General features: G+C 37.9%; 1 protein-coding gene across 3 annotated transcripts in view; it reads right to left on the bottom strand.

Moving 5' to 3' along the window:
- The window catches only part of SLC4A1 (solute carrier family 4 member 1 (Diego blood group)), a 512400-nt gene that overhangs the window by 282344 nt on the left and 215056 nt on the right, over positions 1 to 15000 (bottom strand). For all 3 annotated transcript variants that reach the window (XM_044055258.1, XM_044055259.1, XM_044055260.1), the window contains one exon: positions 9403 to 9583. In XM_044055258.1, the coding sequence (XP_043911193.1) occupies positions 9403 to 9583 (181 nt within the window). The remainder of the gene's footprint in view (positions 1 to 9402; positions 9584 to 15000) is intronic.

Here is a 15000-nt window from a genome sequence, read left to right as displayed (position 1 = left end):
TAAATGAGTCGCAACTATCTGCTTTAAATAGAGGGTTATCTTTTATCCCTACTCAGAAGACTGACTTAGCTGAAATTTTACAAGAGATGAGGCTTTTTGCCAGAACACTTACTTTAAAAACTATGTTTGGGAACTCTGGTACTGTATGTCCAACTTTTTCTAAACCTAGCAGTTTTGTTCCAGAAATGCATCCGGTAGTTGATACCTTTGTTGAAGTATGTGAGGCTGAGATTACACGTATTTTTGTAGATGGGACTCACTGTGGTTACTATAATCTTGGTAAAACTGAGAATGATGCATTACATGAGTTGAAACATCTACAATCCATTGAAATCAAACTCGCTGATAAAGGGGGAGGGGTAGTAGTACTTAATAAAGATTTATACCTTTCACAAATGCTTTTATTACTGAACGATCCTGATACTTATCAGTAAATTACTCTTATACAAGCTAAAGCTATTTCTGATAGAGTGTCTATGATGATTTTTGACCTTCTAATTGAAGGAAGAATAACAGAGGAATTGTTTAAATATTTCATCATTGATACACCTTTGTACCCCTTTATTTATGGACTACCTAAAGTCCATAAAAATCTTCATACCCCCCCCCCCCCGATGAGACCTACTGTCTCCAGCAGAGGCTGAATAACTGAGCCTTTGTCGATCTATGTGGAAAAGGCTTTACAACCAGTACTTGAGACTTGTAGCAATGTTTTAAAAGATACCAACATGTTTTTGCATAAACTGTATGATGTAGTTAGGAACACCACAGAACAATATTTTTTTGTTACTATGGATATTACATCGCTATTCATGGTGATCCCCAATGCTTAGGGCATTGAGAATATTAGGCATTTATTATTCTCCAACCAATTTTATTCTAGTGATAAAGTGAATTTGATATGTTCTATGTTGGAGATTATACTGGAGAATAATATTTTTTGCTTTGGTAGCGATATATACCTTCAGAAAATTGGCGTAGCTATGGGGACTTCTTGTGCCAACAGCTACGCCAATCTAGCCCTGGCAGAATGGGAAATTACCTCCTTTTGACCCACCCAGCCTTTCAACAACATTTGAAGTGGTACATCCGATTTGTGGATGACGTTTTTCTACTGTGGACAGGTACACTTGATGAGTTAAACATTTTCATTGAGTTTTTGAATACCACTACATCGTTCCTTAAGTTTACCAGCAAAGTGTCTCTGGAAGAAATTTTTTAGATGTCAAACTTAAGAAAAGTGACATCTTAGGTATTCAAACTAGTATATACAGGAAACCCACTAGGAGAAATGCATTGCTGCATAGAAGCAGCATGCACCCTAAATTTGTTAGCAAAAATGTAGTAAGAGGACAGATACTGAAAACTATGAGACTCCACAACAATAATGTCCAACTTCGGTCGGCATTGGATAATTTAGGGAATGATTTCAACAGTAGAGGTTACTCAGATAAGATGTTTTGCACACAAGTATCTGAACTAATCGTAAAAAAGTCTTCAAGAGGCAAACCTTTGTTTATGGATAAAGTAGATCATAATATACAACAAGACTTTAATGAACAAAATAAACTTAGATTTCCACTCACATATACTGGGGACATTGGGATATTTTGTGATGTGTTCAAATGGAACTGGAATATTTTAAAGACTATAGGTGAATTAGACGGACTACTGGATGATACACTCAGGTTTACTTTTAAAAATCGCAAGCGTCAGCTATGTTATTTAGACAGACAGAATGGTTAACTAGGATGTCACAAGGAAAGGCACTTATATGTGCAAGAATTGCACAGCTTGTCAATACGTGCATTCCTGCCTTAAATATACTCATACAACTCCAAAGTTCGAAATAGTGGCCATACATTATGCTGATTGTAAGACTAAAAACCTAGTTTATTTTGCCTTTTGCACAGCATGCAATGCTTACTATATAGGCAAGACGAATCGCATGCTTAAGGAGCGCATTCAAGAACATTATAGGGACATTAATAATTGTAAAAGTACTAGTGCCCTTTATAAACATATAGAACAAGAAGGTAGTTTACATATTTTTAAATTCTTAGTTTTGGATATTTTGGTAGAAGGAAAAAGAGGTGGTGATATCAAGAATTGCACCGAAGCCTTAGAACAAAAGTGGATCCTTAAATTAAATGCATACACACCACCTGGTATTAATGAAATGGTCTCTTTGAAGCCGTTTCTTAAAGCAAGAAGTTTAAAACATTAATGAGATATATATATATATATATCTATATATATATATATATATATATATATATATATATATATATATATATATATATATGGTTCTAGGTCATAAGATCGACAGCCACTTTCACTGACAACAGAAACATCGACACCACATTTTCAACAAACCATAAACACGACACCTCACATGCCCGACAAACAAGTAACCGACGGTCCACAAACACGAAACCCCATACACTGCACACACCACAATAACAACAATCAACTAACAAAACACATCCCCTTATCCAAACACCACACACAGAACACAAGCACACCAAAATCCTCACAAACCCACACTAAACCTCACACACACAACTATGTACAACCCTAACCCAAACCCTTACCCTAAGGTCCGTCACTATCGCACACTCAGCTAACCCGCGCTCTAACCCTAACTCACTTAACCCACGCCTAACCCAATAATACCACTACCACACACTTACATAACCCGCGCCCTAACCCTAACTCACTTAACCGCCCTAACCCAAAAATACCACTACCAAGACACTTACCTAACCCGCGCCCTAACCCTAATTCACTTAACCCACCCCTATCCCCACAGACTGTCACTATCCACACTTACCTTACTCGCACCCTAACGTCCGTCACCACCGCATACTCACACAGCCTTCTTTCCAAGTCACTATCCCTGGCGCCAGCTGTTTCATCCAGAAGGCCGGTCTTCCGAGTGTCGATCATCTGGTGCCCGCTAATCCGTTGTCGGTGAAAGTGGCTGTCGATCTTATGACCTAGAACCATATATATATATATATATATATATATATATATATATGTATATATATATATATATATATATATATATATATATATATATGTATATATATTACATATATATTTTACATATATATATTTATATATATATATATATATATATATATATATATATATATATGCACATTAATGCATAATATGTTATATTTTGATTGAGGCAGTTATTAGTTATTTAGCATGTCTTATACACATTTTTATATTATGTTATTTTTATTTATGGTTATTGTATCCTGTCTTTATGTACTGTTTTTAATGATTTAATTAACTTAAATGTTGTTAATTGATATATGCATATAAGCAGAGAATCTGTTGGTTTGATGCAGTCTGATGAAATGACCACAGAGGTCGTGAAAGCGCTTACTTTGAGCTCTTCAATAAAGATTTTTTGCATTTTATCGAAGTATTATTGTGGTCATCCTGTACAGTCGTGGTGGTTTGGCTCTGCTCCCTTGTTCTGTATTGTTGCTTGCTCCGAGCCTTTCCTTTGCAGTTGTTGCTATATACTTTTTTCTTTGGAGTTACAGCCACAATGTCAGATGGCTATGCCAACATGAACGTGACTTGAATTAGGTCAACAGACGTACCGCACCCCTGGAGCACTTTCTGTGCCATGGGCACATTTGTCTTCTTCTAGGGATGCTTTATTTATTTATTGTTTGTTTGTTTGTTTGTTTAGAGTAAAAAAATCATTGCTCTAAAAATAAATAAATGGGGAAAGAATGCCTTTACAAGAATGGTGCCCTAGGCAATTGCCTAGTTTGCCTTTGGATAAGGCTGGCTCTGACCACAGGTCATTTTAAACTAGTGTGAAAAATGTGATTGAGAGAAAGCAATAGGCACAGTGAGGCAGGCTTTATTGTCAGCTGATTTACATGTCTGTGAATCACATATTTCTACCACTCATGCTTAAAGCCTTTTGTGCTGGTAGTGTCCTCTGACAGCCATGCATCACTTTTGCACATGTACCCCCTCTTACGGGTAATCATATACAAACACACACACACACACACACACACACACACACACACACGCACGCACGCACGCACACACACACACACACACACACACTCACAGTCATCCCTCCATTCATCCCCCTGCAGATATGCACAAACACTGACACAGACATACACACACTCACACCCCTCCTACCCTATATCTCACCTGAACTTCACTGCATTTACTTGCACCACAGCTTCTCCCATTGACTTAACTGGGTGATTACTGTCTTTTGACTGAGTTAAATTTTTTGAAAAATCAATTAACAACATATTTAAACCTTAAAAACCGTAGCAATTAAACAATTAGTAAATTAACATGAAAAAAACACTTGTCCTTAAAGTTACAATAGATTTGTCAGTGCTGCATGCTATGTAAATATAAATGCATTACTCACATTAAAAAGTCCAGTATGCTGAATGTCACCAACGAAGGGATACATATTTGTGTACAATACAATAAATAAATAATCTATATTTCTTTAAAGAGGTATATAGTTATATATAAATATAAATAAAATATATAAAAGTCACATTAATGTTAATTGATTTTTCTTGTTGTCTGAAGAAGGTAGGACACTGAGCCTACCGAAAGCGCTCATTAAACAGTGTTTGTTTGAAGTTATTTTGGTTTCTGACTTTGCTTACAGTGCTACCCGCCTTTTTGTTTTCAATAGTGAGTTAAGTTTTTTGGCCAACCATGGTAATTTATGCAACCATGCAATTCTCTGAATTGATTGGCAGTGTAAATTGCTAGCCGCAGACATTTCTGTGGGAGATCACATAGGTTCATAGGTTCATAGGTAGGTACTAGGCTATTGGCCCTAGGGCCTATATAAACCTAGCCAAAAAATGTACCCTGGCTTTCGCCACCCAAGAAAATTATTTTCCTGTGCCCCTGTCGAGCAGAGCCACAGAAGTGATCCCTGGGGTGAATTTCCCATTTCTCATCCAATCATCAAGATTTTTCTTGAAGAGTGCTAATGAGGAGCTCTGTTTGACATAGATAGGTAGGCTGTTCGAGAGTTTGGGAAGTCTCTGGGACAGGAATCTATCCCTCCAGCATGTTCTGTTTATTGTGGTGACAAGGTTTAGGTCCCTAGAGCGTGTAGCTCAGAGAGATTGGGATTTCTTTAAGTGGAGCATGTCCAACAGCTCTGGGTTTGACATAGCTTTGTATGTTAGGCAGAGATCGCCCTGAGTAGGCGATATGAGATGGAGTAAAGCTGTAGTTTTTTGAGACGGTCTGTGTAGGGCATCTGTTTGAGGCCAGTAATCCTCTTTGTGAGATATTTCTGTGGTCTTTCCAGTTGTTGTAGATGTCTTGTGAGGTACATACCAAAAGGGGTGTTGTACTCTATAATGGGTCTAATGAGTGATGAGTAGAGGGGAACAATGACCTCTTTTTTTCTGGATGAGAATCCTTTTGTGATGAGATGAACCACGTAGAAGGATTTCCTGACCACTGTGGCGATGTGATTATCAAAGGAGAGACTACTGTCCTCCTTTGTCCCAAGGTCTCATCACATTTTCGGCATTAAGTAGACTACCAGCTATGTGGTAGTTCATGGGTACAGAGTTTTTACCAAACGGGATGACAATACACTTTTTGGCATTGAGCTTCAGGCCATGGCTTTGACACCAGGTATCTGTGTCAGTGAGGCCCTTTTGTAGTTTGTCCACATCGTTAGGAGTTTCGATTATGGCTCCTAGTTTGCAGTCATCTGCAAACTTTGTTAGCCAAAGACCTTCTGTGTTAGCCTGCACTTCAGAGAAGTAGATACCAAACAGGAGAGGACCCAGGACTGAACCCTGTGGCACTCCACTTGTCACTGGTCTGAAGTCGGATTTGGAATCCGCTACTTTCACAGTGTGGGTTCTGTCCGTGAGCCAGTTGGCAACCCATCTTGTGACATAGGGATTTATGCCTAGTTTAGTGAGCTCATCTATAATTCCAGGTGGGGGATGGTGTCGAAAGCCTTGGCGAGATCTAGATAAGCTGTGTGAACCATTTTACCCTCATCTATGGCTTTGGTGACTGCTTCAAAGAAGTCAGTCAGGTTTAGGAGACATGATCTGCCTTTTACAAATCCAAACTGGGTATGGTCCAGAGTTTGGAGATTACCAATGTCTTTGTTTATGAGTTCCACAATGATACATTCCATGGCCTTGCAGACCAGGCTCGTCAGGCTAATGGGGCGGTAGTTCCCGGGGTCCGTCGTGGCTCCCCCTTTGTGGAGTGTGATAACCGTCGTGGTGCACCATTCAGTGGGTACAAAGCCTGAGGTGAGGCTATGATTAAACATGGTACTTAGGTAGGGTGCCAGTTCATTCTGTAGTTCATGTAGAACGCAGCCTGGGATATTGTCAGGTCCCATGGATGCTGTGTTCTTGGCTTTGGAGAGTGTGTATTTTACCTGTGCAGCCGTGATTATAGGAACTTTTCATTCTTCCGGTATAGAGATGGGTCCTCTAGGGGATGAGAGGGGGGTAAAGTTAGCACTGAACCTATCTGCTAGGATGTTGGCAATATCAATTGGTTCTGTATATTTAGTGCCATTGTGCTGTAGCTCAGAGCAGATCTGAGTGTTCCCATTGAGATTCTTGACATAGCTATAGAATGCTTTGTGGTTGTCTTTAGAGTCAGTGGCAATTTTGTTTTCGTAACTAGCTTTGGAGGATTTTATGAGGGATCTCAGCTTCTTAATGAGGTTGACCAGGGAGTTTCTCCAGTCATAGGATTTTACTCTTTTTTTGCAACAGTTTCTTTCTTCTGTTGTAGAGTTTGTTTATGGCAGAGGACCACCAGATTGGCTTCCTTTTTTTGGAGGATAACATCTTGGTTCTATTAGGGATAGCATGATCCATGCACTCGTGTAAGTGCTTATAAAGTGAATTTGTGTAGGATTCAGCAGTCATACCTCTATTGTCTGTCTGTATGGGTGTCATGAAGTTTGCCATTTTTGTCTTAAGAAGTGTGAAGTTGGCTTTGGAGAAGTTTTTTTACGATGGTCTCCCTAATTGGGGGTGGGATGTGGATGTCTAGGCTGATTAGCTTGTGGTCGGATCTGACCAACGAGGAATTGACCTCTGGTGTGGAACACCGGTTTCCCATGTTGGTAATGACCAGGTCTAGGATATTGCTGCCCCTGGTGGGGGTGTGAATAAGTTGATCCAAGGCGTTGGAATTTATGAATTCTAGAAAACATTGGGCAAAACAGTTGGTACATGAGTAGTTTTCCCAGTTAATGGTGGGGTAGTTGAAATCGCCCATTATTAGGGTGTTGGGTTGTACCCTAATAATTTCCAGTGTATCAAGAAATGAGGAGTGGGAATCCTGGGGCATGGTGGGGGGTCTGTAGCAAGCTGCAATTTGGATTGCGTTCTTGCCCAGAGTTAGTTGCACTTGAATAATCTCGGATGCATTATGCTGTGCAACCAGCCTGGAGGTGTGGATATCCTTAATGAATATGGACACGTCTCTGCCTTTAGTGCTTCATTCTGGGTTAGGTGGCCGAAAGGTGTGGTATGAATTGTAGCCTGGGAATGCAGGGGTGCTCTCTGGAGCTTTGAACCAGGTCTCTGTCACTGCACAGATGTCAATGTTAACATGGTTAATTAGCATTAACTGCTTCCCCCAGATTGCCTTATTACCATATACCATGGCTGACAGGACTGCCATCTGCAATGATGCTCCTGCTCAGGGAAAATGACAGTGGTAGCATGGTCTCTGAATTGGAAAGCGATATCATGAGGGCTTGACCATGCATGGTAAGACTTAACCCTCTGGTAATCCTTTCTGAATTCCAAGCATAATTTCATTGTATTTAGATATCAAGGACATAAGCTATGAATTTAAAATTAAAATGGAGGTCAGAGGAATGTAAGGTGCTGGCAAACAGTTTATACAGTTTATCATAACTGTTGATTAATATCTTTGATTAAAATATATGAAAATAAAGTCAACAATTTGTTATTTAAACACAGCATTAATTCCTTACTATGCTTACTTAGATTGTGGGTAATAGCAACCAAAAATGCTAGTGACATCACTATGAAATAGAAATGAAATATCAACTAATTTAGCTGTCATATCTTCTGTTTAAAGTTACCAGCAAAGTATAGTTTCTAAAACTGAGTACAAGTATGCCATGACTGAAATACTAAGAACTAAAAAACGTGTTGGCAATACACAAAACTAACTGGTTTGCACGTTCTTTAAAATACTACACAATTAGTAAACATTTGCCTTTGTAAATGGCAAACAATCAGCAGTAGGAGCTATGATACAATGTCAGTGTTGCAGTTAGGCAGTTTAGCAAAATAAGTCAATGCTGCTGATTTAGGTTAAGAGTTAGCAGATTCATAGTGTACCTCTAAATGTAAGCAGCACATTTGGGTCTGTGATCACAGTTATATTTAGACAAAATGTGTGTGTGTGTGTGTGTGTGTGTGTGTGTGTGTGTGTGTGTGTGTGTGTGTGTGTGTGTGTGTGTGTGTGTGTGTGTGTGTGTGTGGGGATAGCTATGTGATAAAATAACTGCACTTGGCTAAGGTCAGATGGATATTTTACTTTGAGGCAGGGAAGGTGTCTTCTGTCAGTGGCTAGTACTAATACTCATAGTTGTTTATTTGGTATTTGTTGATCAGGGTAGAGCACTGATCTAAGTAGACGATTTTCAGTCTCAACGTGGGCTATATGACTATGATAACAAAACTGTTGAAAGAAGAGCTGCATACAATGAATGTAACAGCAAGTAATTTTCAGAATATTGGTGATAGCCATTTCTTTCTGTGTAGACAGCAAAAGTTGCTGCAAGAAGATCAGTATTTAGAAGGTTATTATCAGAATTCAGAAAAAACACTCATACTGAAGATAATGGTTACATGTGTCAGATATAACTTGCTGCAAGGATGTATAAGGCAGTACACAATGGGAATATGAATCTTGATATAAGCTGTTGAATATATGAAATTAGAATGAAATGACTTGGACTTGACATTGGGGTGCAGACACCTATGTTTCTCATGTGCGTAGCTTTGAGTTTTCACCTATTAAAGTGGTTTGGGTAAGGACTGCTGACTAGGTGAATCATTAAGCTAGAATGGAAATGAAGTAGGAATGAAAAGGTAAACCATGACTATTAGGGGTATTAATAAGGGGAGACCTGGGGGTTAGGTGCCAAACTGGAATATATAAAACAGGAGTTCCAGAAAATGGGAGGATATGCTAAGGGTAGTACTATTGGGGGACTTCAAAATCTTTTAGCATAAGGCGTGATTTCATTTAAGGCTAACTCTGCTTATCACTATATCACGTTGTTTTGCTACTGTCATACATGCATCAATCGCACTTGTGTCTTACCTTTGCTAATCGCCCTCTTGACCACCAAAAGGCTGGTAAAAGTGAGATAGGATACATGGGGTTTGCTCCATCTATCTGGTAATGTCTCATAGTTTTCCTCATATTTGATCCAGCGTGCTGTTTCTTGCCAGTGCTCATCCCTGTTTTCATCCATGCCAAGCTGGTGCAGCTCCACGTAGATCTGCAGATTCAGATGAAAAACACTGCATCAGAGGCAGGCCAGCTTTACATAGCTCCTGAAAGTGTACAAAACTGAGCAAAAGCTGAGCACAGTGCTACAGCATATACTGCACTCATAGCTTACTACTCTTAGGATACAGCCACCTAAAATAATTATACCCCATAAATTCATGGCTGATAGCATTATAAAATGTGCAAAATCCATCCTGTCTTCCTGATTTGTATTTCTTGTACTACAAAACCAGTTGCCTATGCTGTCAATCACTTTACATGGTATCATCCTATATCTTTTTAAATAATTACTAAGACACCAAGGACATGTTCACCATCCTTTCCTCACTGTTGGGTTATCTCAGAGTTAATATATATATATATATATATATATATATATATATATATATATATATATATATATATATGTGTGTGTGTGTGTGTGTGTGTGTGTGTGTGTATGTATATATATATATATATATATATATATATATATATATATATATATATATATATATTATATATATATATATATATATATATATAGATACATAGATACAGTGGATATAAAAAAGTGTACATACCCCTGTTAAAATGTCAGCTTTTTGTGATATAAAAAAATGAGTACCACAATAAATCATTTCAAAACTTTTGCCACCTTTAATGTGACCTATAACCTGTACAATTCAATTGAAAAACAAACAAATCTGTTAGGGGAAAAATGTAAAAAACAACAAAAATGTACTGCCAATCATTAGCGGACCGGAGTTCCGCTGTGACGACCCCTAACCGGGAAAAGCCGAAAGAAAGACAATAAGCTGGCTGCATAAGTGTACACACTTATAAACTAATACTTTATTGAAGCACCTTTTGATTTAATTACAGCATCCAGTCTTCTTGGGTAGGAGTCTATCAGCATGGCACATCTTGACTTGGCAATATTTGCCACTCTTCTTTACAAACGTGCTCCAAATCTGTCAAATTGCGAGGGCATCTGTTGTGCACAGCCCTCTTCAGATCACCCCACAGATTTTCTATTGGATTTAAGTCTGGGCTCTGGCTGGGCCATTCCAAAACTTAAATTTTCTTCTGGTGAAGCCATTCTTTTGTTAATTTGGATGTATGCTTAGGGTCATCGTCATGTTGAAAGGTGAAATTCCTCTTCATCTTCAGCTTTCTAGCAGACACCTGAAGGTTTTGGGCTAAAAGTGACTGGTATTTGGAACTGTTCATAATTCTCTCCACCTTGACTAAAGCCCCAGTTCCAGGTGAAGAAAAGCAACCCCAAAGCATGATACTGCCACCACCATGCTTTACCGTGAGGATGGTATTCTTTTGGTGATGCAAAGTTTGGTTTTTGCACCAAACTTACCTTCTGGAATTGTGGCCAAAAGTTCAATCTTGGTCTCATCAGACCATAACACATTTTCCCACATGCTTTTGGGAGACTTGATGTATTGTTTTGCAAATATTAGCCAGGCCTAGATGATTTTCTGTGTAAGAAAAGGCTTCCATCTTGCAACCCTACCCCATAGTCCAGACATATGGAGAATACAGGAGATTGTTGTCACATGTAATACACAACCAGTACTTGCCAGAAATTCCTGCAGCTCCTTCAGTGCTGCTGTAGGTCTCTTGGCAGCCTCCCTGACCAGTTTTCATCTTGTCTTTTCATGTATTTTGGAGGGATGTCCACTTCTTTGCAACATTACTGTTGTCCCATATTTTTTCCACTTTTTGATGACTGTCTTCACTGTGTTCCATGTATATCCAATGCTGTGGAAACGTTTTTGTACCCTTCTCCTGACTGATACCTTTCAACAGTGGGATCCCTTTGATGCTTTGTAAGGTCTCTGCGAACCATGGCTTTTGCTGTAGCAGGCAACTGAGTAAATGTCAGGAAAATCCTACTAGGACAGCTGAACTTTATTTGGGGTTAATCAGAGTACCCAAAGGTGCTTCAACAAAGTATTAGTTTAAGGGTGTGCACACTTATACAACCAGCTTATCATACATTTTTTTATTTTTTATATTTTTCTCCTAACAGATTTGTTGGTTTTTCAGTTGAATTGTACAGGTTATAGGTCACATTAAAGGGGGGAAATGTTTTGAAATTATTTACTGTAATCTCATTTTTTTATATCTCAAAAACCTGGCATTTGAACAGAGGTGTGTACACTTTTTATATCCACTGTAGATATAGATATATAGCTGTGGATATAGATATATGCATGTGTGTGTGTGTATGTGTGTGTGTGTGTGTGTGTGTGTGTGTGTGTGTGTGTGTGTGTGTGTGTGTGTGTGTGTGTGTGTGTATACATTTAATATATATATATATATATATATTATATATATATATATATATATATATATATATATATACATATACATATGTATATACATATATATGTTTGTGTGTGTATATATACATATAAAAAATTAGCTGGAGGTGTGGGTGCAAGGGGGATTGTCCCCTCCCTACAAAAAACATTTTTTTTTTTTTTTTTGAGTTTCAATCCTTTGGGATCAATGTTTTGACATTTGATCATTTCATACTTTTACATTAACAAATTTTAGCCATATAACACATCTCATAAGACTAAAACAAGGATCAAGCCTTCCACACCACATGAACCTGTCAGACAACAATGAGGAAATAGCTGCAATCTAATTGACCCATACACACACACACACACACACACACACACACACACACACACACACACTATGACCCTAAAAGGTAAGCTTAATTCTTCATTGTGAGATCTAACTTGTGAACCAATATCTGAAACAGTGAAGTCTGCTTTGACATTTTTAAGAAAAATTGAAGTCTCAAGGTTTGGAGACAGCATGTTTTCTGTAATAATAAAATAGGTGGTTAGAGCTTAAAGCTGGCTACCAATAAGAGGACATATTCAAACTTTCTGTTGCATTATCGTGTAGTGTAGGACAGCACTGCTGCTCAACTACTTTTCACACAAAGTGTTAAACGGCTCCTACTGCCCACCCCGGTTCACCTTAGAGAACCAGCCTATCCCCTTCGATCACTGGCACAAAATGCAGCTTATCTGTTAAGGCCCTGCTTCATCACAGCAATGGAAGTAAAGCATTTTCAAAACTGGCACCAGCAGTGTGGATTTTTTTACCCCCAAAAATATCAAAAATGTGATAAATTTGATACATTCAAAAAGAATCTGACAGAGAGGCTTACGAAGGAATATAAACATTGTTGCCTCAACAATGGTTACAATCTTAGAATTTAACTTTGGGTAGCTAGGTGAGTACGATTAATACTATATATTTTAATGTATGTGTACATGTCAGTCCTTATTCGTTCTGTTTAGAATATTAGCTGTATTTTAACCTGTGTGAGTATTTTCTAGCAAGGCTGTACTGCTTTTTGTCTCAATTACAGCTTTACAATTTTTATTCACTGCAATCTTTTGATGGTAATTTAGTGTGTGCATAACCACTGTATATTTAATCAATATTTCAACAAAGTTTTGTTGCACCTGTCGCCCAGACCATGGCCAAATATGGCTATTGTACCTGCTCACCTACCCGGTTAACAAAGTAAGTAAATAAATAAATACTGGCTCATGCCTCAAAATCTCCACTCTTTTCTGTCCTCAGATCTGCAAATTTAAAAATGACACGATATTCACTAACAAAGGCTTAGCTTAGTAATCCACATTTTCTTTATATTGCAGCTGTGTGCATGATTTTGGACTTTAAATGGCACTGTCACCTAACAGAAATATATTAATGTGCACTAAAAATGTAAGAATGGAATGTTTAATGTATTTCACTTTACTTCACTTGCTTCTGTTTTCGGCTACATAGATCTGTTTTAGCACATCTGGCTCCCTATAGGAAGTACAAGATCTGATACTGTGAGTCCTAAAAGCAAAGGTTACATGCAGCTGGTACAAAAAATATGAATTTCAAGTTTTGCTGTCACACATTAAAAGCATCTTCTCTGTTTCCCTCCTTAAACTTTCAATAAGAGCCTATATGTGGGGATTTGCTGACCGTGTATGTCTATGTGTGTGTGCATACATGTGTGTGTGTGTGTGTGTGTTTATGTATGACAAAAGGGGTTATGAGTAAGCACATTTTTTGTACTAAGATGAAAGCATGTAACTTTCATATTAAATGGTATAGTTTAATTCATTTCAGCGTCTTTTGTTTCAGTTTGAAGTACAACAAACAGAAAATGAATGCTAGAATGTATATCTTTTATTTCAGATTATTTTTTTACATTTTAGTACCATGTTATGCATTGCTGCAAAGCAGCAATTTTTGGCTTTCTTCATTTTCTTGCTCTTCATATGTTTATTGATGTATGAGAAGAATTATTATGATATACGTGTGCTTCTATAGGCATATCTATTACCTATCGAAGAACAGTTAGATCACAAGTTATCGAAAATTTTATTTCAAAAATGGTTAACTGAAAAATAAACAAAAACACAAATAAAATTTGCATGGGACAATCTTCCCACACTCCCACACCTCCTATACATATATATATATATATATATATATATATATATATATATATATATATATATATATATATATATATATAAACTCCATGGTAGCATCAAAGTGGAGTAAAAGACAAAAACCCTTGGAAAGAACTCCATCAGCTCATACAAAACAATACATTGTGGAGAAATATGATACAATATTAAATTTTCAAACTAAAACTGCTGAACCACCACTACAGCAATCATCTGAAACAATGCCACCTAAATGTGTGTGTGTGTGTGTGTGTGTGTGTGTGTGTGTGTGTGTGTGTGTGTGTGTGTGTGTGTGTGTGTGTGTGCGTGTGTGCGTGTGTGAATATGGGTGTTTTTTGTGAGAGAGACTGGCTAAGAGGCAAATAACATAATTTTTTTACAAAACAGCAGCCTAAGCAAAATATCTAATTATATTATTCAATCAAAACATAACATTCTTCAATCACAAGTGTAATCCTTTATCAATTAAGATTTGCTTACAGATATTCAAACATATTTCCTATACACTCTGGGAAGGCTCTTGCATTACAAATGATATTGCTGAAAACTGAAAACTGGTTGCTTTTATTTGCACCGGACTGCGCTTGAAAGACTAACACCCTTCAGATAACTAAATAAAATATGCAGATTCATATTGCTGGATGTTCCTAGGGCTAGCTGGCTACCAATAAGAGGACATATTCAAACTTTCTGTTGCATTATCGTGTAGTGTAGGACAGCACTGCTGCTCAACTACTTTTCACACAAAGTGTTAAACGGCTCCTACTGCCCACCCCGGTTCACCTTAGAGAACCAGCCTATCCCCTTCGATCACTGGCACAAAATGTAGCTTATCTGTTAAGGCCCTGCTTCATCACAGCAATGGAAGTAAAGCATTTTCAAAACTGGCACCAGCAGTGTG

The sequence above is a fragment of the Protopterus annectens genome, chromosome 13.part0 (assembly GCF_019279795.1).
Source record: "Protopterus annectens isolate FY-2018-M chromosome 13.part0, PAN1.0, whole genome shotgun sequence".
In the NCBI taxonomy this organism is placed as follows: Eukaryota; Metazoa; Chordata; order Ceratodontiformes; family Protopteridae; genus Protopterus; species Protopterus annectens.
This window is presented reverse-complemented; position numbering and strand designations above follow the sequence as displayed.